This window comes from Urtica dioica, chromosome 3 (genome assembly GCF_054948205.1).
Source record: "Urtica dioica subsp. dioica isolate 48M chromosome 3, U.dioica_male_clone48M_v1_H2, whole genome shotgun sequence".
In the NCBI taxonomy this organism is placed as follows: Eukaryota; Viridiplantae; Streptophyta; class Magnoliopsida; order Rosales; family Urticaceae; genus Urtica; species Urtica dioica.
In genome coordinates, this window is record NC_142758.1 from 32,334,964 (window position 1) to 32,358,475 (window position 23,512).

Below are 23,512 nucleotides of genomic sequence, written 5' to 3' on the forward strand. Positions count from 1 at the left end.
TGCTGGTGCTTCATGCACAGAGCTTGTTTATCTCAAATCTATGTTGGAAGAGTACGATGTCCCTCAGGATGTTGTAACCTTCTATTGTGACAACAAAAGTGCTATCAACATTGCCAAGAACCATGTACAGCACATTAAGACCAAGCACATTGAGATTAGGCATCACTACATCAGAGGCCTGGTAAATTACAAAATTCTGTCATTGGAACATGTAAGCACAGAAAATCAGTTGGCTGATATCTTCACCAAGCCCTTAGATATGGTAAAATTTGAGAAGCTGCGTTCTGCATTGGGAGTTTGTATTCTTGACTTGTAGCAATTAATGGACTGGTCAAGACATGGTTGGGCTTTTGTCTAGGTCAATAAAAGGCTCATTTGGGGAGGTTCTTTGCTGGTTTGTCAAAATGCATCGTTTCGTCTGTTAAGTGTGAAGCTCACTGTGATTGTTTATTTCCCTAGGAAGGTCATGAATCTCTCAACTGCTATTATTACTCACTCTGAACATAACTATGTAAGCAGTTACATTTCAAATTTTCTGCCTTTACCTTGCTATCGTCCTCTTTAGTATAGCATTTTGGCCGTGTTTGCAAAAATGGTGCATACCAGGACAGGAGAAGATTCCATCAAAAGGGTTGGTAAGGAAAGTACTGGGAAGATTCAACTATCTGCCTTAAAGAAGATAATTTCTGAGGTCAACCGTCATGGAGTGAAGATCATCAAAGGAAAGTCGAGCGGGGTCAATGGTTCAGCCGGAGATCCCTTCTCAATGACTCTGTCACGACCCGCAGGACACCCGTCGCCCTCGGATCGCGACCTTTCTCGTAACATTTTCATAACCATTTATATTTTCAAACGAAATGAATATAAAACATTTTCAAACGTCATTTACAAAACGTTTATTGAACAACAGCGGAAATAAACTTAATTTACATATAAGGAATAACAAAGGTTTCTAGAGCTAGTCCGCTAAAAACTGGTAAAATTTTTCGCTTTTAAAAGGGTTACAAAAATGCGGACTACCCTAGCTTGCTATCCATAAGCACAAGCCCATAATCGTGCTAACCGAGTTTCAAAACGTAAAAAGAGGTTCGGGCCGATTATCTAAACGTTATGATATAATAAAACTTCTTTCAAAGCTATATAAAACTTTCACGAGCATATAAGCTCGGTTTTCAAAAACCTGATACCCATTTCCCAAAAAGACATTTCCTATGCCACAGGTCGTCATGAGATCTACCTTGACTAGCACTCCTGCTTCGCCTGAGCTTTTCCTTTATCTACAAGGAGAGGGATTTAAGGGGTGAGTCACACCGACTCAGTAAGCAGGATATCTAACCTAGCACTACATGAGATGCATGGTTGCAGATGATAAAATGCAGATAACAGCAGGTGATAGATTCAGAAGAATAAAGAAGTTCCATCATACAATCAGGATAACAAAAATATCATTCAAACAACATAGACATATTCAGTTTTAGAACCCCGTTCTAAAACAATCAAACACATAATCATATAGGAATCCAGCTAACAACCGTCTTCCTAGAAACTCATCCATCTCGCTCATACCGGCGCCTTACATCAGTGGACTGGCCAATCAACACCTCAGTCCGCAGCCGTTCATGAGAGATGAGTAAACCATTCTGAGAACTTGAGCCTAGCCCTCAGAAGGCCGAAGTTTTAACGTCTGGGATCCACTAGCACATGTAGGAGGGCCTTGACGCGCGTATGGTAGAGGGGAGCAAACCCTCACCAATCCCTGGTTAGTCCAGGGTTCATATTTCCCTCCGGACAGGTAAGCCACCCATCGACTTACCTGAAGCCACCCATCGACTTCCCATTAAAGGGCCTTCGGGAATGCCACTCGCTACATTGCCGACAAGAGTTCGTTATGTTTCACAGGAGCTGTCTACAGCCTACCTGTCTATCTTATTACAGGAGGAGATCTTATCGGGATAAAGCCCGACATTAACATTATTAATTTCACTGTATGGCTCTTTAAGTATTTTAGAAGGAGTTGTCGACAGCTGTGAGGCTGGACCTTCTCCTAGAACAGTTCCTCTCGGGATTGAATCCGAAGGACACCGTCTTTCCTCCTCCTGTTGTCCTCTCATCAGGACGAAGGGGTAAAACCTATAACAGAAGCTTAACATAGCTTAAAAGGCTTCAAGGTTCTTAACCCGCTAACCGTTTAACCCTATCATTTTATTATCTTATTAGTTAGTGGCCGAAGCCTTATTCGGTCATCTTGTCTAACTGAGGGTTTCTCTTTGTTTTAGGATTAAACGAAGAAACATAAACAATTATTCTACTAGGCACCATTCCCCTTTTTGGCGCCTCAAACTTAAATCCCACTTACCCGGAATAGTTCGTCGGAGAACTCGATGAATTCCGGAGGACACTTTGCTTTACACGCTTCCTGAGACCTTTAGCACGTCCTGGAGCGTCGAGAGAACTAGAATCCGAAGTTGGAACTTCGTTAGTTACTGGATTTGAAACTACTTGAAAAGATAAGGTTCGTTGTCGGGATTAGATTCGAGTCGGTTCGGAATTCGAGAATTTAATTCATTATTCTCCGGTTTTTCGGAAGTCAAACTTATTCAAGACTCGCGTATTTTCGTATCGAGAACAATACGAAATAAAATCCAATAACATGCTTATGAGTCTCAAATAAATTGATCCGAATAAAAAGTAACCGAGAATTCCAAAGCGAATCAAATCAAACTCTTAAACGTTATTAAATAAATAAACATCAATTATTTATTTAAATACGCGAAATACATCACATAATCAAATCCAAGAGTATTTAAACGCGAGACGCGATTAAAAGACTCACGAGTTAATCGAGCTTTAACTACGATAACTCTTTTCTTGAAAATTCCAAATTCCGGCTTCGTTGCCTTCGACTCTGCCGGTTCCCGCTCGTCCTTCTGAATCTGCGAGCAAGTCATCGAATCCGATAACGAGTCAATTTCACAATTTCAAACTCGTATCAATTCCAAAATCCAAAACCCGACATCTCAAACCCGAACCAAATCAAGTAAACGTAACCCGAATCCGAGTAACTAAACGCTAACACACAAAAACGTTCACACACAAATACCAATCCGAGACTCAGATTCAACCTCACGAAGCATAACGGCCAAGACACATCACACGGCCAAAACAACCATTTAATCCAAATTATCCAGAATCTTATACCATCATCACCGTCTCATAACAATACTCAAAAATTTGTTCACAAGCGACTCAAGCTCATCAATCAAAACGCAGAATCAAAAGAAACCCCAAAAATCAAAAACCTAGTTCATGAAATTCGGCAAAAACATACCAAAACCAACAAAATACGAGATCAATCCTCCAATACAAGTCATAAACACCATCGATTGAGCTCAATGAATACTTAAAACCGATGAATTCCTCAAAAATCCATCACGAGAACCAAAACCCCAATTATTGAGCATGAACCCTAATTTGAAAATCAATTCGAGGAAAGAAGACTTCTCACCTTGATTCGTGGAAATCAACGTCCTTTATGGGTTCTCACTCATTCCTCAACGTCTTTCCCGGTCCGGCGTCACCGTGGCTCGCGGCGGTGCCTTGTTCTCCTCAGCCTGAAGCGCGCGGTGGAGAGAGCTCGGTTGGTGGCGCGCGAAGAGAAGAGAGGAAGAAAAAGGGAGCGAGGTCGGGTGGCGATGGTGAGGCTCGGCGATGATGATGATTGAGCTAACAAATTTTTTTTTCCTTTGTTGCAGGTGTGGCTGTGCGCGCGGGACCAGAAGAACGAGAAGAGAGAAAGAAGAAGAAGAAAGAAAAGAAAGAGAGTGAGAGGGTGAGGTGGCCGAAAATGAGAGGAGAAGAAGAAAGAAATGCCACACGGCAGCTCCTCCTCATGCCACGCGTGTACAAGTGGCCCAACAAAAACTTGACACGTCTCTCTTAAAACAACCCATCTTTACTCTTTTCTTTCAATCTCGTCCTTCATTTTGTTGCACATAAGTCCCTCCAGAAAAAAACTCACAACTTCGTCCTTGATTAATCGGAAATATTCTTGAGAAATGACCGAGAAAATTCTCATTAATTTCCGTCATCTTGAATATATTTAAGGGATTTCAGAATTTATTTTCACTCTTGAGATTTTTAATCTCCGAGTACATTCCGAGTAATTTTATTCAGAAAATAATATCCGGTTTACTCGAATTTCCTTATTCCGAAATTTCGTCACCCTCAAATATTATTTCCTTCATTTTCAAGCACTTAACTTTATTCCAACATTCAAGTGCTTTCAAAAATCCTTTTCCTTATATTCGGATTATCGAAACTCATCATTTCCTTATGGTGAATTCTTATAATTCATTCACATAAAGAGAGAAGAAAATTTCCTTTATTTATTAATGAGAGGAAATTTTTACAGATGCTGACGTGTACAAAAGTCGGGTCTCACAGACTAAACCTCTGAATCTTCACGAAAATCAGCCTCATTTCCCTCTGGTAAAGGCTACTGTTCTCCCTCACTCTATCCCTGCTTCTAGGGATATTCCTAGAGACATGCAACAGAATGTCAACTCTGGGTCCGGTGCTACTAAGAGAGAAACAATCTCGTCCGCCGCTGATGCGATGCTGGATCTTGGAAGGCCTGAAAAGGCTAATGTCAGTAACACAACTTCTGACAACCCTAGATCGCCCCAGGGTGAGAAAGAGTTTGATAATCCTACTCTGGCGGAGATGGCCAGGGAATTGAAGGGCTGTGGCTACACCTCTGATGAGGTTGAAGAGGTTTTGACTGCAAAGACATGGATCACTCCAGAAGAATTTGAGAGAGTAATGAGCACTGGTCTCCCCCCGAGCGCGAAGAAGAATCTTCTCATGTTCCATCCTCCAAAAGGAAAGAGAAACTGATGAAGAAGAAATGGAAGAAGGTGATGAAGTCTAAGAAGAGAAAGAGGAAATCTGAGACGAAGACCAACGATGAAGCTCTAGAGGAAGAAGGTCAAGAGGAGGATGTGACTCATCATGTCACGAATATCATTGAAGAAGAAGAGGTTGAAGAGGAAAGACCCTCTAAGAAGAAGAAGAAGACTTCAAGGCAAGAATTCCATGACATTCCTATCACTGGCATATCCTTTCACACGATCTAGAATGCCAGCCGATGGAAATATGTCATTCTTCCCAGCATTGCTCCAGAGCATGTGATGTCTGATTAGGCCCTTACATGCATATATATTGTTGATGTTCTCAAGATGTTGGGTTGTTCTCATCAGTAGCCTTTGTGGGATCCTACCATGCCCAACTTGTGAGAGAATTCATTGTGAATTTGCCTTATCAAATCGATGATGCCACATCTCCAAACTTTCAAAAGGTGTTTGTAAGAAACAAATGCGTCGAGTTCTCTCCTAAGGTGATTCATGAGTTCTTGGGGTCTCAAGCCCCTGCTGCTAAAGAACAGATGCCTACCAGAATAGAGTTAGTCAAGGAACTCTCTGGTGGTAAAGATGAGAAGGGCTGGCCTGAAACCGGTCTGTATCGTGCATCGCTATTCAGCTCCAAGTACTCTGTCCTTCACAAGATTGGGATAAAAGACTGGCTTCCTTCTGCATATTCTATAGGTGTATCTCTTGCTCTTGCCCAGTTTTTGTACATGATAGGTACTGGAAGGTCCTTAGATTTTGGGAAGTTCTTCTACTCCCAGATTCTCAAGCATGCAGGTTCTGAGGCCATCAAGCTTCCCATCGCCTATCCGGCGATGATCACTGGAATTCTCCCCCGTCAGCGTGCTGATTTACTCTCTCCTGAGGAGTTGAAGGCATGTAGCTCTTCCCCGGGCAAAATTACCTTCAGCTACAAGCTTTTTCAGAAGCGCCATGTTGCTGACATAAGGAAGCCGCCCCAGTCAAGTCTCCCTCATGCCAAGTTCTTCTCCCCTGACAATCCTGTTGTGCCTCCCATGTCATCTGACACCAGGAAGCTGATCGTACTCTCTATCATGGACGAGATCAAGCACCTGGAGACGGTGATTGCCACATCTTATGAGCGCAAGAAGGACTTGGAGGAGGCTCTCGCAAAAATGTTGTCGGGTGCATCTTCTTCTACTTCTCACTGATTCACCTGGTTTAATGTTTGTCTTTGTTTAGTCTTTGTGATTTCCTGTTCTTCCCCATCTTTTTTCTTGAACTTCTGGTCTGTAATATTTTTTTTGTTTCTTGTATTTCCTACTTTGCTTTTGCTTGGCAAAAAGGGGGAGTCAATTGATACTTTGATACTCTGAAAAACTATCTTAAAAATGATAATATGCTATGTTAGCTGTTATGTTATATGCTTTCCTCCGTCATTCACTGTGACGTGAGTGATCGTGCAGTTTGGCATATATTGTTTGCTCAGTTTTACAGGTATAGAGTTTTGTCTTCTCAAAGCCAAAGGGGGAGATTGTTGTTACATTGAGGTTGACGTTTTGGTTCAGGCAACTCTATTGCTCCTAGTGTTGTTTCTTGCATCGCATAGAACATCCTTCGTCACTTTATGCCAGGATAAAACGTGGCCTCCCTGACAGCTTTTTGTCTGTCCTCGTCCTGATGTGTGCCATCTGTCCTGGTGTCTGATCATAGGACATTCTCGTCTCCTGTCTCTAATAAAAGAGAATGCCATACCCTAGGAGAGGCAACACACTTTACACGCCGAAATCATCTCTTCAAGAGAAAAGTGTGTGGTTTTTTGTTCTCTAGGTTTTGATCCTTATCGGCAAAGACAAACCTAGCTTTTTTTTACAGTTGTTGTTGTTATTGTTATTCATTGATACACCGGGAAAGTGTAAGAGTGAAAAGTGAGGGGAGCATAAATCTAGGGGGATCCTAGGTTAGTGACTCCATATGATAGTTTGGAGTAGGAATAGTAGAAGGTGATCATCCATTGTATTCCCGTGTGTACTATTTCTATTGTCTAGTGGGGTTACTCTTTTTATTGGGATTCAAATCCCCCCAAAGTAGGTAGTTGAGGCCGAACTGAGTTACCACTCTTAGTGTCATTTACTTGCTTTTATTACTTGTGGTTTTTTGCTCTTTCAGTTGTTCCTAACAACATCTAACAAGACAGGTTACACAATAGATGTGGACTTTCAAAGGATATCTTGAGAGATTATGATATTATTGGAGCTGTTCCAAGTGAGCTGAGTTTCAGTCACAAACTGTTTGAACATAAACATGCTCGTGACATCATCAGACCATCTATTGCGACATCTATTGGTTGTAGTGAAACTCTGAATGTTGCTCCTATGTTTGGGTCTGTTCCTAGTGATATTTTGAGAGCTCTCATCCAAGATTTCTCTGCTCTCGAGGAGATTATCGACACCTATACTTGTCGCAAGGATGTCTGTGAAGGATTGGTCAAGGTTACGATACCTGTTGTACGCACTGATGATGCTTCTTCCTCCCAAGATGCCCTCCTACTAAGGACACCACAGATGCTCACGCTGCAGACGGCGGAGCTGAAGAAGAAGATGCTCAAGAAGTTGAAACTGAAGGTAAAGATGTAGAAGATGAAGAGGAAGATGATGATAAGGATGGCTTTGTTTCTCCTCCTTCTTCTTGATTTGATCTATTTCTGGTCTGTACTATCTGGATATTATGATAGTTGGTTGTGTTGTTTTGTTTTTGCTTCTGGTTTTTTTTGTTAAGACTCTGTTCGTGGTTGTTGTAAGTTGATCAGCCTTTCGTCCTCTAGTATGTGTGTTCAGACTTGTCTTGTTATGGATAATAGTTTTTTCTGCTGCTTATATTCAGTTCACTTGTGTTTATTAGACTTGTGCCTCTGTTGATCCTTGTTTTTTTTTGTATGTTTTTTAAACAATTAGGGAGGGAGGTAGTTAATTTAGTCATTTATCTTCTTGTTGATTGCTAATCTCTGTTTGAAGTGTCAATTTATTTTTGACAAGTGAGACTTTTTCTATAGAGTACAGCTCTGGAAGTGCTTGCCTAAAAAATGTCCAAAATGAGAGTTTATTGTTACGTGTGTTGTTGACTTATTTTTCTACTGCAAGTTTTGTAGCAAGATGTCTGGTAACATGCTCCGGAATATGTTGAGACATCTTAGCTCTCTGTGTAGAACTATATTTTTGACAAGTTTCCTAAAATACCAAAATGATTCGCGGAAGACCTTCTATTATTAATCTTTCCATGTGAATGGGTAAGGAAACCCTAGGACGACTTCCAGAGTTTTGGGCTACTATAAAAACAAAATTTCTATCCTTATTAGCCCACTGACGCATTCATTCATACAATTAGAGTTCTTAGACGTGCAAGATTGGCGGACTGAGAATCTAATCGTATGATGTGTGTGGCTTGGTTCTCTATACACTATTACAGACATGATGATTGTTAGATAGTTTTTGGGTTTTTGTGTTTACGTTATTGAAGCTTCCACGTGCATTGATATAGAAGATTACCAAACATTGGGAGATGTTTGAGAGTGAAATTGAGGGGATCCCCGATTCAGGGGGAGCCTGATTTGGAATTGACAGACAGTAATAGGAAAAGACCCTTGAAGCAGGGATCATTCATGTTGGAATTGACAGACAGTAATAGGAAAAGACCCTTGAAGCAGGGATCATTCATGTTGGAAAAGACAGTAATAGGAAAAGACCCTAAACACGAACAATCGCTCTGATACCACTTGCTGGTGATTATTCACCTCATCATAACCATGTGGAATAAATTAATTACACTACTTAGCTAATTAATTAAGGTAATTTTTAAAGATCAAGAATTATTTAACCACGAGAGCAATTATCAAGCAACCGAATTAAATAGACGAGTTGTCAGAAAACTTACGGGTTTCTCCTCAAGCTTCTAAATCGGGTTCTGTTTCTTCTTCTCGTCTAACTCTCCAATCTTTGAGATCCGATCTGATCTCCGAGATATCTCTAAATCTCTTGGATCTCCTTGGATGACACCGTAGTCTTCCGAAATGTAATCTCCGGATGAACAAGAATACAGTGTGGGCACACTCTATTAATCTCACGAGATCAGATTATGGAGTTTCAGATCTACTCTTATTTTTCTAAGAATGGAATCACAAAATTCCGAGGGAGAGGGAGAGAGAAGAAAATTCGTCGGCTTCTATGATGTTGGGAGAATTTTTGACTCTTCTATTGTGTTCTCCTTGACCCCTTTTCATAGTGGTAAAAAGAAGATATTCTAGGAAACTCCTAGAGATATTTTATTCTTTCCTATTTTGTAGTTAAACATGAATTGTTGGATCTTGACTATAAATCCTACTTTTTGTCTCATACATCAGATCGAAATTTAGGATATTATATTTCTTTATTTTTCTCTTGTATTTATGGAATCATGAGAATTATGATGACAATATCTTATTTCCTTGTTTAATGGAGAGAATATCTCTATCATTATTATTCTCATAGATATTGGGAAATTAATTATGAGAGAGAATAAAAGACAATATATTATTTCCTTATTTAATGGAGAGAGAATATCTTAACCATTATTATTCTCTCTCTTATTTAATTAGTTACATGATTTATTTTCCACAAATCTAACAACTAATTAAAGAGAGAATATTGGGTAATTAATACTTATAGTAGGCGCCCAACTTTATGGTTATGGGCCGAGGAATTTCGAATTTTACAGTATCCATAAGGCCCAACTTAAAATTCAATTAATTATTTACTTGATCTAACAATAAATAATTACAATAAATGTTTAATTCGGCAAATTGACAAATTTCCGAATGAATGATGCTAAATAATTTACAACTGTGAGATTGTAATATTAAAAAATAATATTTATCTTTATTATTAGTAGATAGTTCTTGTCCGCCCTTAGTCAGAGCTGAATCGGAGACTATGGACCTAGTAATGATAGCTCATACAAATCCGATTAAAAGACGAAATAGTCCTTTTCTCTTTTCAATTGATTCGTTCAATCTTGTTCAGTACTCCACAAAGTAATCCAAGACTGCACTCTCTTTACTACTAGAATTGTATTTACTCATCGTGGCGAGTGTCCACTAATCTAGTGAGTTCGTAATCAAGATCCTCTAGGTTCAACCCGTATCGAGTAAGGTCAATTATTCGTTATACATTTCTCGATACATATATACCCTAAGCATCATTGCTTCCCCAGCGAAAGATTCTTCCGTACGTTACTTACTACGAAAGTGCTAGCAATCTATCGGTTCTGGAATCAACCTTAAGTGAGTGAACATTTACCTCATTCAAGAAGGTTGGATTCCATATCTGCAACCGCTTTCTTCTCAGATCACATTCAGATTCCCAAGACATAAGTATCCTAGCGTCTTTGTAGCCTTTAACGAATGAGTCAAAGAACCCGATATTGTTAGTGATTATTGCACCTTAAATAACCAATTAAATGCGGATAATAATAATTACACTAACAAGAGCTAATTATTAATATGGTTATTAAACAAGATCTAGATTACTTAATTAATCAAACATAAGAAACTTCATTAAGCAACCATATTAGATAAAAGACGACTCTTTTGTTAAAAAATAAATCCAAAAATGAAAGTAATAAAACTAGCGGGAAATTTTAGATCTTGAGCTGGAGCATGAGCTTCTCAATAATTCGGGCTTGAATCCGACATTGCTCAGCAAGCTCACCAACACCGTCGTGTTCCTCTAGATCTATTCTGCAACAAGAATAGAAGTATGCTCATGAATAATTATCATAAAAAACAATTTTAGGATATCATGAATTTTTCGGTACATTACCAGCATTTTTCTTGTTCTTTTCAAGCTCAGCTATGTACAAAGGACAGTCCTATTCCAATGGCCTTCAATGTTACAATGGTGGCATTTTCCCACCATTTCACGCTTCTTCTCTTTTCCTTTTCCACTTCTCTTGAAGTTTCTCCTTTCCTTGTTAGCGGGCTTTCCCCTTCGAAGTACTAGGACGTGCCTTTGATGACCCAGCTCCAGAAGACATGTTATTCTTGGATTTAGGCAAAGAACTTTTGTCAACATATAGAGCCGATCTTTTGTTCTTTCCTTGATGAGTGATAGACTCCAAAGTCTGTAACTCATTCAATAGATAAGGCTGTCCATACGTCAACTTATTCATGATATAGTTCGATGTGAACTGTATGAAATCACTCAAAAGGGAATTCAGGATAATTCTCACCTGAGTGACCTCATCCATCAAAGCCCCATGGAGTTTAGCTTCTGTGAAGTAATTAGTCATTTTCATGACATGATCCCTCACATGAGTTCCCGCAATCATCCTAGTGCATGTGCACTTACGGGTGAGTTCAATACTGGCTTGCTCGCTCTACATTCCAAATATTTCTTGCAACGAGTCAAGGATCTCCACATCAGTCTCGTTACCTTCCAAATTTTTTCACAATGCATCAGATATGCTCTCGAGCATGTAGACTATGGCTTTGTTGTTAGCCACAGTCCACCTGTCAAAATCATCCTTCTGCGAGCGAGATGAATTTGATGTCGGAAAAGGAGGTCTCTCTTCAATGAGGATAAAGCGAATGCTTTCACTCACCAACACAATATTCAGGTTAGACTTATATTTCGGGAAGTTCTCACAAGTCAGGACGTCTTTCGACAATAGGGCCATAATAAGGTTCATCATGATTACTAAAATATAAAAGCACATATATATTAGCAATATGAAAAGAAACAAGCTATCAATAAGATTTAGGAAATTAGAAACATAATGCAACCAAGTACGGGATAAATACTAAAGAAAAGAACCCAGTTTTTATATTCCATGGTACTCCACCAATAGCCACAGTCCGTCCCACTATGGTGACGTAACGGAGTGCCCTTAGTGAAAATCGAGAACCATCTCAGATTAGTGAACAAATTTGGTTCATGACACTTCATAACTATGTTTGCTCACTACCAATTGATTAGGAATCTTTGACCACGTGAGCAACCATCGGTTGGATTCACGCATGAGTCAACCCAACATTTCAGCAGAAAGAGTATCACCCGAACGCACTGACTTAGCCAGTATACGCTGAACTCAACTCCACCACCTATCGCTAGAGACATAACTTTGTTATTGGAATCAGAAAAGCCTGTCCTTAGGAGAAGATCACCATGTCTAAAAGACCGCCGATCAAGCATTGATCTTTCATCCTCACGGTGTTATGACAATATTTAAAGTCTACGACTCAATATACTTTCAGTATTATTATTTTTTTTTATCTCCTAGCATTAACTTTAATCTAGGTGATCCACTCGAATTATCTAATCATATTAAAAACTAGAGTGTTTCTAAGCTACCCTTAAAAACAATTAAGTTTTGATATAGCTTAGTGATTAGGAGTATCGTGATATGTAGTCTTGATTTTCCTAATAGCATTCCTTCACAGAAAAAGCTTCCAGTAAGGAGGGAAGACATAGTCTTTTAATAACCCCCAAGCTTAGCCTCTTATTGGCTTGTTGACAAAGCTTCTCTGATCCGTTCAACTCATTTATTAAAAACTATCCTAATCATATTAGATAAGTTACATACAATAAATGAAAGCCCATGATAACCCACAAAACAATTTTTCAAGATATATCATATATGGAAAGCAATTAATTAAATAAGCATGACAAAGCATATATGGTTTTGATTCGAATTGATCGTATCCTAATTGATTCTTATAAATCTAACTTGATGAACTCAATCACTATAGTTCACGGATTCTTGTTGAGCACATTCTATGTCTAAAGTGAAAAATAAATCAATGTCAAAGATTATTTATTTTTCCATAGTTGTCACAAAAAAATTTAATGATTAAGGCCCAATACAATTGGCCTTTGAAAAATAAATCGATGTCCTTGATCATTTATTTTTCATGTTTTAAATCAAATTTATTAAGGCCCAATCCATATAATTAATTTAAATAAAAAATCAAAAAATTATTTTTTATTTTTTATTTTTATAAAAATCGGTTTGGGCCTCTTGGGCCCAACCGGGCTAACGGGCTTTGACCCGGTCGAATCCTTAAGTCCACTTGCCAAGGTAGGGCTCAACAAGTTAGCTCGGATCAAGAGCCAAGGGGAAAAAATCCGAGACTCCTATCTAAGGGGTAAGGGGGTCACAAAATTTGTCTTCTTCGTCAGAGGTGGATCTCAGGAACTCCGATGGGGATGTGCTTCGGACTGTCATCTTATCGCGCAGTGGGTAGTCTGCCCTCCGAATTTCACGACGATCGGATTACAGCAAGTATTAGGAATATTGCCCACTAGAAGATGATGATTACTTAATAAGATAAGAAGTTACTTTATTAGCATCATGTGATTAGTGGATTGAGGTATGATAACATTCAAAATCAATAACAACTACCATCCATAGTCTCCATATCAAACTGAATCGGATGCTGGGCATCCGAGATCGGGCAGTGAACTAAAACTTGGTCGATGACTGATATGCGCCCGGAAAGCCTTATCTAAAGTCATATATGTGGAACATGAGTGAGGGTTGATCAGTCAGTGGGAGCATTATACACTTGCAGAAGGTGTACGACCTGGACAGGCTTAGGTTTGAATAGATGCGTCGTTTAAGGACCGTTACGATGCACTAGCCGATGCCGTTTATGATGGTCACAGTGACGCTTGATCTAATATCCTAAAGTATTCATGGACTTTTAGATCATGTTACCGACTTATTTGACTTACCACGTTAAAGGCTAGTTAGACGCTGATCAAATAGGTGTCTTGGGAAGTCGGGACATTATTGTAGAAGAAAGTGTTTTACAGATACGGAATCCAGCCTTCCTAAAAGAAGGTTAATGTTCTCTCACCTAAGGGTTGATTCCATAACCGATTGATTGTGCACACTTCCGAAGTTGGCTTACTTTCAGTTGAATCTTTCGCTGGGGAAGCAACGATGCTTAGGGCTTATATGTAACGAGAAAGGTATAGCGGAACAAATTGACCTATCTCGATACAAGTAGAACTTGGAGGGTCATGATCACGTACTGACTAAATCAGTGGACACTCGTTACGATGAGTAAATATAATTCTAGTATCAAAGTTGGGTTCAGTCCTGGATTACACGGTGGAGTATTGTAAGGGACTAAACAATTTGATTAGAAAAAAGCAAAAGGAATATTTTGTCTTTTATCGAGATTGTTAAGCTTCTACTACTAGGTCCATCGTCCCCGATTCGGCTTCGATAAAGGCGGGTAAGAACGTTAATATAATAGTATGTTTTATTATTATAATCTCACTTGTGTAATAGGTGATTGACAGCATTAAATTCCAAAAAATGTATTTTGGGAATTAAATAAATATTTATGGTGATGTTATTTATTTGTTGCTAGATCAAGTAAATAAACTTTATATTTATTGTTGGACAAGTAAATATGTGTTTTATGTGTTTAAATCTATTGGGCCTTTAAAAAGCAAAAATTTGGGCCTCCCTACACTGTAGTGGATGATTTTTGTAGCTGGCTAACAACCAGTATTTTTTTTGTTCCTAAAATATAGGAGAATAAATAGGAGATATGATTGTCCTATATTCTCTCATAATATTTAGGCTAAATATAAAGAGAATATTTAGGAGAATATATTTTCCTAAATTTTCTCAACAACAAATATTTTATAGTGGTGTATAAAATAAAATCCTAGATATTGATCTGACAGATGAGAGAAAAAATAGTACTCACTTGTCGAAATCCAAGGGCTGAGATTTAATTCACTAGTGTGAACACAATAAAAGGAAATCATATCGTTTAGAATATTTTGGAATATTATATAAAGATACCTTTTAAACTGCTATAAATAGATGGCTAATGAGAAGCAAATTTTAACCGAATTGCCAAGGAATTCTGTGGTCTCTCTCCCTTGAGTGTGCCGACCTAATTCCTCTACTCCTTCCCCTCGGAATTGCTTCAATTCCATTCTTAGAAATAAGAGAGAAAGATCGGAAACACACCGTTTCCAGATCTAGTGAGATATAACAAAGCCTACTCTTTTGTCTTATCTTCCTCGAATATTACGTTTCAGAAGACTTTGGCGTCATCACATCGAGTTCTTGAAGGAGGAGTTCCAGATCTGATCGTGTGGAGGCTTGTACGTTTAAGACGAAGACGGATTGTGAAAGCTTTCGGTTCGTGAGCCAAAAATTGTAAGTTTTCTTAAAACTCGTCTTTTATCTGATATGGTTGCTTGATGAAGTTTCTTATGTTTAATTAATTAAGTAATATAGATCTTGTTTAATAACCATATTAATAATTAGCTCTTGTTAATGTAATTGTTATCATCCGCATTTGATTGGTTATTTAAGGTGCAATAATGACCAACAAGTGGTGTTAGAGCTAGATGATTACTTAATTAATCGATTCATTCTAGTAATTAATTTTAATATGGTTTTTATGAATTTATATTATGATATGTTATTCATTCAATTCAGTATGATATGATATGTGAATTGTGGTTGATCGTAGATTTTTTATTCTCGTTTTTCTAGAATTGTTGTTAAACCCAAACTTCAAAGGGTAAAGGATTTTTGTAATTTTATACCTAGAAGTCCATGATCAATTTAGGATTTATATCAAGTCTCACTATGACCATCATAGCGACCATGGCTAGTGTGTCGTAACGGTACTTAAGTGACACATCAACTACCAAAGTCAGTCCAGACCCTACCTTACCACAAGTGCAGAATACTCCCACAAAGTGATCAACCTTCACTTGTGTTGCACATATATGATTTTAATACAGTTATCTAGGCATGTATCAATCATTGATCATGTTTTAGCTCACCGCCCGAACTCAGATGCCCAGAATGTGATTCAGTTTAATGCGGAGGCTATGGATGATAGTTGTTATTGATTCTGATTTAGAAAACAACCCACTAATGATATGATGCTAATAAAGTAAACTTCTTATCCAATTCCATAATCATTCATGTTTATTAATTATCTTCAGTGGATAATATTCCTAATAATCTCCCACTTTGACCAGAGAAGATAAGGCAGTTTCCTTCGGCCATTTAATTCTTAGCCATCGTACAACAGACGGCTTTAGATGTTTGACCCGGACTGAGATTCCCATCTTATGGATCCTCACCTTAATCTATATCTCTATCAATTATGTCGATTGACGTATGTCTTATTTAATATTCTTCTAGTTCATGCTTCTTTGCAAGTGATCTTTGACTTACCTCATAAGGTCAAGTCAAATTGTTCATAGTAAATTAGTTTACTACAGAATACATTAACACTTCGCATATCTTTTAGATCATACACCAGACTTTATATCATTAAGATAATAAGTCTCCTTATTCCAGGTGTACATCTCTTTGGTGCCAAAGGTAGTTGCACCATAGCATGTTTCAATCTCATCACCACTAACCATAGTTTGATTTTATTGAACATCTTTATAAGAACTTCTATTGACATATTTCCATTACTTAGCTATTTATAGTTGGTCTGTATCAGTCGTGTTCATATTCTATATACACATGACTGGATGTACTATATTTTAATAAATAAGTATCTCACTATTTCTTGAAAATCTTAGTGTTACAACACTTCACTATTTCTCGAAAATTTACCATTGTCAAAAGTCTAATTATTAGGCCTTTTTAATGACAATGTCTTTAGCCTCGACAATCGAGCTATATACCTTATATCAATAAGTATATCCGAGACTACATGGAACGAGTTTTTCGTTTCTATACATCAAGTTATAGAAACAGTCAGTTCTGTCAATTTACCGATGTCATAATTTGGTCAATTATTCAAACGGTAATGACACATGTTTTTGAGTCATAATCATCGATCATTCTCAAAATATCGATTTCTTTTAACAAACCTTCATGTACAGTTTGTCCATCATTTGGATCAACTTTTCATATTTCAAAAAGTTTTAGTAGTTAAACTACTATGTTCCATGTCATAACTTTTTCAGAACTTCATCCGGACAGTTCATTTGGTGAAGACTCTATTGGCAGTGATAAATGAATTGTTAAAGCGATTCAACAAAAAGATCAAGACACATGCTATAAATTAAGTGAAAACTTTGTAATTTCAGATGCAAATGATGATGATGGGTTGGACTCATTTCTTGCGCAAGTCTTTGTCTTTTGTAGAAAACATGGTATGTGTGCACCAGTTATGAAGGAAGTCTTTTTAAAGATCACATCGTAAAGCTTGTGGAATTATAAACTTACACTCTTTTAAAGGGGAATTGTTATATTCAATACATGTAACTCCAAGAGCTTAACGATTGCTTTAATGATGTAAACACAAATTTGCTTCTATGTGTTTCTTGTTTGTAGCCAAGTGGTTCGTTTTTAGCCATCGACAAGAAAGTATTGATTCCGTTGGCAAGGTACTGCGCATTTTTTAGGTTTAGAGCCTAATTGATCGCCGGGCTAACGAGTTGAACACGTTGTCGAGTTGACGAGTTAGAATGCTGAAGATCTAGGTCGATCACCGAGCTGGGATTGATCACCTAGCAGACCACGTCGAGCTGAAGAATAGATGACAATGTGTATGTCATTTTTGATCAGGAATTAGGTCAAGGATATTTAGGGTATTTTAGGCATGTGTGTTGCCCTAGTTGTTTCTCTATAAATATGTTATAGCCGTCACTTTTGTATGCATAAAAAAAAGAGAGAAAATTCAGTACAGAGAAACAGAAGGAGAGAAAGATTGTAAACACCTTTTCCATTGGGTTTATAGTGATATTTGCAGCGGTAAAGTTGATGTAGATCTCACGTTGAGATTGAATCACTATAATCTAGTGTCTTGTTCTTCGTATTTGTTTATTTTGTTTTATGATATGAGAGGATTTCGGCGTTGAAATTATCCCAAGAATTGGTATCAGAGCTTCTCATGTTGAATCGCGGCGAAGAAGACGATGGGAGGTGAAGGAGGCATGGCGCACGGGATCCGAAAGTTAGATGGGTCGGACTATGCATACTGAAGAATGCAGATAGACTATTATCTGTATGGGAGAAAGCTTCATAAACCTCTAAGCGCGAAGCCGGAGAAGATGGATGATGCATAGTGGACTCTCCTTGATAGACAGGTGCTTGGAGTCATCCGGCTGACGATGTCGAAAAAACGCCGCGCACAACGTAGCAAAGGAGAAAAGCATCGCGGGCATGATCGAAGGTTCTTCGTATTTGTTAATTTCATTTTCTGATTTGAGAGGACGACAGCATTGAAATCCCAACACACATAAGATTTTTCTAAAATTCAGTTTAAGGTACTTGATGACCAACTTGAGTCTCATATAATGGGGTATGCAAAGCAGTGAAAAGATTTAGTGTTGAAATGTATCTGGGAGCTTTTGGTGAAAATGGTTAAAATGAAAAAAAAAATCTTGTATATCCTCTTGTTTATCAACTGTTACATTGACTTTAATTTTACTGGTTGCTAGAGCTAATGTGGAACAAGTGTTTTCAGCTATGAAGATTGTGAATAATCGGCTACAGAATTGAGTAGAAGGTCAGCGGATGAATGAGAATTTATTTGAATACATATTTGACAAGCTTGATAACGAGCTTATTATGCAATGATTTCAAAGCATGAGCACTCAGAGAGGTCAATTATAGTACCATGCATTGTATTTGTTTTTTTAAATAGTTATTTGTTTTTTGTATGGACAAAAGAAAATTATTTACTAGATTCTAATGTATTAAACCCCTGAATGAGATTTCGTGTTTCGTCCACTATTTTCTTAATATAATATAATTATTGTAATGTAAAAGATTTAAAGTGGTCCTACTCCAATTAATGATTATCTACATACAATTAAACTCCCATTATATAATTTTTTATATGTTAATCATTGTTATAAATTCATCAATTTAATGTTACTGTTATTTTTCCATTTTCATTAAATAGTATTCATTTTTAATTCAAGTATTTAATAATATTGTTATATATGAATCCATATTTAAAAATTTCCATACATAAAGCGAGATCACAACTTACGAAGTTGTATACGTTAGATTTTTTTTTAAGCGCCTGTCATACGTTCATAATCATCCACTGTATCCTACTCCTACCGATCTATCTACACTCTCACCTCATCCATTTTTTTGTAAAAGAAATATCACTAATAAGTTAATACAATACAATATCACGAATTGTTTGATATTGAATTATTGACAAAGAACCTGGAGTAAATAAAAAGAAGGCCACGTCCCATTTCCAAAACAGAAATTATTGATACAGAAGTTCATGAGTTTAACTTATAATGTGCTGCAGCCTGGAAATTTCATACATATGTATATTGGAGGAAAAATCAAACAAACAAATATAGAGAACACTATTATACTACATTAATAACGCTCTATTAAATTAATAATATCATACACCCCAAATATTTATCTCCATCACTCTTACCCCCATTTGCACGTGATGTGATTAGTGTGCTTGAAATCATGTACCAACAAAACACTCTCGTCCATTTTCTTTAACACAAACCTCTCCACCAAAACATAACACTCAAATTTAGACCACTCATGACCACCTTTCCCCTTAATCCCTTCACTCCTCTTCACCCTCACACTCTTCTCATCCCCACCAAATAAAAACCCGACCCTCTCTTGCTCCCATTTCATCCTCTCTGCAACCAAAACACTCAACCCCAAAAGCCGCAACGACTCTCCTCCTTTGCCGCTCTTAAACCATGTCACTCCGTCCTCAACACCACCCCAATCAAACACAACCTTCCTCTCGCCAACAAACGCCTCTTCTTTCTCCACAACCACGTCCACGTCCACGTCCACAACGCCATCACCGAAATCCATGATGTCTTTTTCGAATATCTTGTCCCATCTCTGCTCGAGCGTCATCTCGTAAAACATTGACGATTTCATTTGTTCCTTGAGATCGACGTTCTGTTGCTTGACGAACATGAAAGGGACGTACCACTTCCCAACGACGACCGGACCGGCCCACCCGAGCTCGGGGAACGATGCCCTGAGCTCAGGGTCGAGCCCCGGGGCATGGTCCAGAAGGTAGTGCCGGGGGGTACTCATGCAGAGAGTCCAATATTTCCTCCTTAGGAAGCGGGGAGGGAATCCATCAAGGACCGTGGAGACGGCCGTGAATCCGCGATATCTTTTTTTGATGATCTCGACTTGTTGATATGGATCCGAGGGATCCAACGGCCGTGGCTTCGTGTCTCTGATGTACAAACAACATAAAAACCTACCCATGTCTGCCTCCGACGAGTTAGCAATGGCTTTCCTACGGAACCAAACACGAGTTTTCAGTAATAAAGCGTTAAATAAATTATGGATAAGAAGGAAACAAAATAATGAACTCTCCATTAGCATAAATAAGATAGAAGAAGGCTAATACTGCTCACACTTTAAGCCGTATAATAATTTCGTCTCTAGTGAATAAAACCAGTACTAATTCTCAATTTATTTTCTTAAAAAAAAATGTAAAACAAACAAAAAAAATACGTTTTAACAGGTTAATATTTATTCTTTTGAAATAAACTGATTAAAATTATGTGATAAAACGTTGCTTTGTTACTGATGACTCCGTAATCAACTGAAATTTTATATTATTTTCTTTATTTTATATATATTCTTTATTATATCTCTCTTTTGCGAAATTGATACATACACATCCTCCACTCTGTTTCTTGAATTCCTCTTTTCACCTCCGCACAAAACATGGACAAAACCAAGAAAACCATGGCTACATTTTTATTTTTATTTATTTTCACGTTAAATTCTGTCATGAAAGCAAACAAATGCTAGTTAATCAATGCATACCCTTATAAAGAAAACGCCATGGGAGTTCACACTAGAAAAAGACTAGCTAGGAATAAACTAACCCCTTGTGCTTTCCTTTGCGCCGTATCACATAGTAGCGGTTGGAAGACAAAGGCTCTCCGAGCACCGGAACAAAAGCCGAGGCATCGCAGTAAGTTCTGCGGTGCTCTCCGACCCTGCTCGTGTACACCACAGTGAGGTCCTTGTTCTGAGGGAATGGAAGGCCTCGGACCGCCTTGTCCTTGCAAAGCCCAAAACACACCGTGGACTCGCTATCCTCATCCAATATCACCAGATACCCCGAATTCGGGCCCTCTATGGGCCTCAAATCCAGCAACTCTGGCGACCTTCTCAGCTCTGACAATCTCCTTGTTGTGTACATTTTTTTTTAATTTCTTATCTCTAGTTTAATCTCGGTTGAATATATTTATAAAGAGAGACGTTGAGTAATTTCTTGTATTACACGGCAAATTTTAGAGATAAGATTTTTTTTAGTTGTTTTTGTAATTTAAAATTTTAGTCTCATGTCAAACACGCGGTTTTGTGAGGTGGGTTGATGAAATGAAACTTCCGACATAACCTGAACTCTGTAAATAATTATACGTGTCCGTTTTTTTATTATTATTTATTGAAATTAAAAACGGTTTAAGGAAGTTTCTGATGTTGCAGGCGGAGATTATCTCGTTACGGTTAAGCTCAGTCAACTTATTCTGATAAAAAAAAAAAAAAAAAAAGCTCAGTCAGCTTATATTGCGTTGACTTCATCTCTTATTGGTGTTCAGATTCAATGGAGTGTTGTAGTTAATATGAGCGACTTTCCTCTTTGGATTTAAGTTGTATTTAATTTTCCTTTTAGCCACTTAAATATTTATTTACTTTAATTATGATTTTTTAAAGCATATTCGAAGAGGAAAATCCAATGGAATTCTTCATGCACACCGGTAAAGTTACATAAACTCATTGAGTTTACATTAAAAGCGATTACTGGCCAACGGTGATAAAGTTTTTGTTGAGATTAAATGCTAATTTTCAGTTAGTGACTTCCACACACACAGATCTCTAAAACTGAAAACAGACAAAAACAATCAATGAAGCACGAGCAGCATTTAACAATAAAGAGACAATACGATTTTCTTACTTGGTGAGGTCATTTTAGATGAGATATTTAATATTATAGACTCCCGTCGTTTTTTTTTCTTCCTTCTTTTATTTTAAGAAAATAGATCCTAATTCAACTTAACTTCATATTTGATATTTCTCAACTTTATCTCTACTCACAATATCCTTCATTTTTCTTATTTTGTTTCTATTTCACTTTGTAAGAGTCTGTCCGATCATTACTTAAGTCACATATCATCTCGAGGGAATTGAACTAAAAATATTCTCTTTTTTAGTTCCGAGATTTATGAAGAGATATGATCGAAATTGACTTTCAATTATACACATATTCGCGGAAAAATTAGTTGCAAACCTAATATATAACTCTCCTAAGATTTTCATTCGGTTGTTACTTATTATTTTAGTAAATACACGCTGACTTATTCTTGAGCCAATCTTTCTGCCTTAGAAATCTTCAACGACAATTGGTTCAAGGAATTTCTTGCTCACACTACTACAAATAGTACTTTTATATGCGATGTTGACTTTTAGAAGCGACATTTTGCTTTTAGAAGCGACATATGTCGCTTCTAAATGTTTCTCATTATTTAGAAGCAACATGTCGATTTAAGCTTTTAAATTTGGTTAAATTTAAGCGGTGCGTTTTACTTGTTTCTTATTGGAAGAACGACCCTACAAGTTTTGGGAGCATTTACATAAGTGCAATATCTAACAATCATATTTTTAACAAAACTAAGAATCGGTATGGGAGAAGGAGACCAGCCATATCTAGAAGTTGTTACTCAGACTATTTAAAAGGGAAAGGACAAATGTAGGCACTCAATAATGATAGTGCACGAAGACCTAGACCCGCAACTTCCGAGCAAAGGTTATATCGGTCATGGCGACAATATAGAAATGGTGGCCCTAGATCCATAACAACCCAAAATTAAGCTACAAATCAGTAAACATTCAAACCAAGGTATTAAAACACAACTACTTTCTTTACTTTCTAGAAGTTTAGAGGTTTTTACTTGGAAACATGCGTATATGATAGGGATAAGAGGTTTTGTTTGGAGGTCTCCTTACTTTCACTCCATTCTCATCACAATCACAATCACACACAATCTTCCTCTCGCCAACAAACGCCTCTTCTCCCTCCACAACCACATCCAAAAGCCATCACCAAAATCCATGATGTCTTTTTCGTGCCCCAAAATCTTGTCCCATCTATGTTCGAGCATCATATCGTAAAACTAGACGAATTCATTTGTTCCTTAAGCTCGGCATCATATTCGCTGACGAGCATGACAGGGACGTACCACTTCCCAACGGCCATCGGGCTAGCCTGCCCTAGCTCGGGATGTGATTCACTGAGCGGGGGATCGAGGCCCGGGACATGGTCGAGCTGGTAGTGCCGAGGAGTTTTCATGCTTAGGTTAAGCTCGGGTCAGATCAAGGAAGGAAAGCTGTTTAATGTATAGGTATCGAAGCGAGATACCGGAAAAGAGTCAGTATTTTCTCCTTAGGAAATCGAGAGCGAATCCATCAAGAGCGGTCGAGACGACCGTGAGCTCACGACGCCTTTTTTGGATGATATCGACTTGCTGAAAAGCATATGACAATTTCAACGGCCGAAACTTCACATCTTTGATGTATGTGCAGCTGCAAAACTTACCAATGTT

The 23,512-nt window shown here is 37.9% G+C and overlaps 1 protein-coding gene and 1 long non-coding RNA gene across 3 annotated transcripts; both read right to left on the reverse strand.

The window, feature by feature from the left end:
• Positions 1-963: 963 nt before the first annotated feature.
• Positions 964-3,607, reverse strand: LOC149402590 (uncharacterized). Of its 2 annotated transcripts, XR_016296151.1 has the most exons (4): positions 3,506-3,607; positions 2,834-2,933; positions 2,357-2,452; positions 964-1,277 (listed from the first exon to the last, which is right to left on the reverse strand). It is a non-coding gene; the product is annotated as an uncharacterized LOC149402590 (long non-coding RNA). The 2 variants fall into 2 exon arrangements; XR_016296150.1 differs by lacking the exon at positions 3,506-3,607 and having other exon boundaries at positions 2,834-3,309.
• Positions 3,608-19,118: 15,511 nt separating this feature from the next.
• LOC149402591 (uncharacterized) lies at positions 19,119-21,164 on the reverse strand. The gene is made up of 2 exons (XM_089609742.1): positions 20,792-21,164; positions 19,119-20,190 (listed from the first exon to the last, which is right to left on the reverse strand). The coding sequence occupies exons 1-2, from the start codon at positions 21,109-21,111 to the stop codon at positions 19,338-19,340; spliced, it is 1,173 nt and encodes a 390-aa protein (XP_089465868.1). The 5' UTR covers positions 21,112-21,164; the 3' UTR covers positions 19,119-19,337.
• Positions 21,165-23,512: the final 2,348 nt, after the last annotated feature.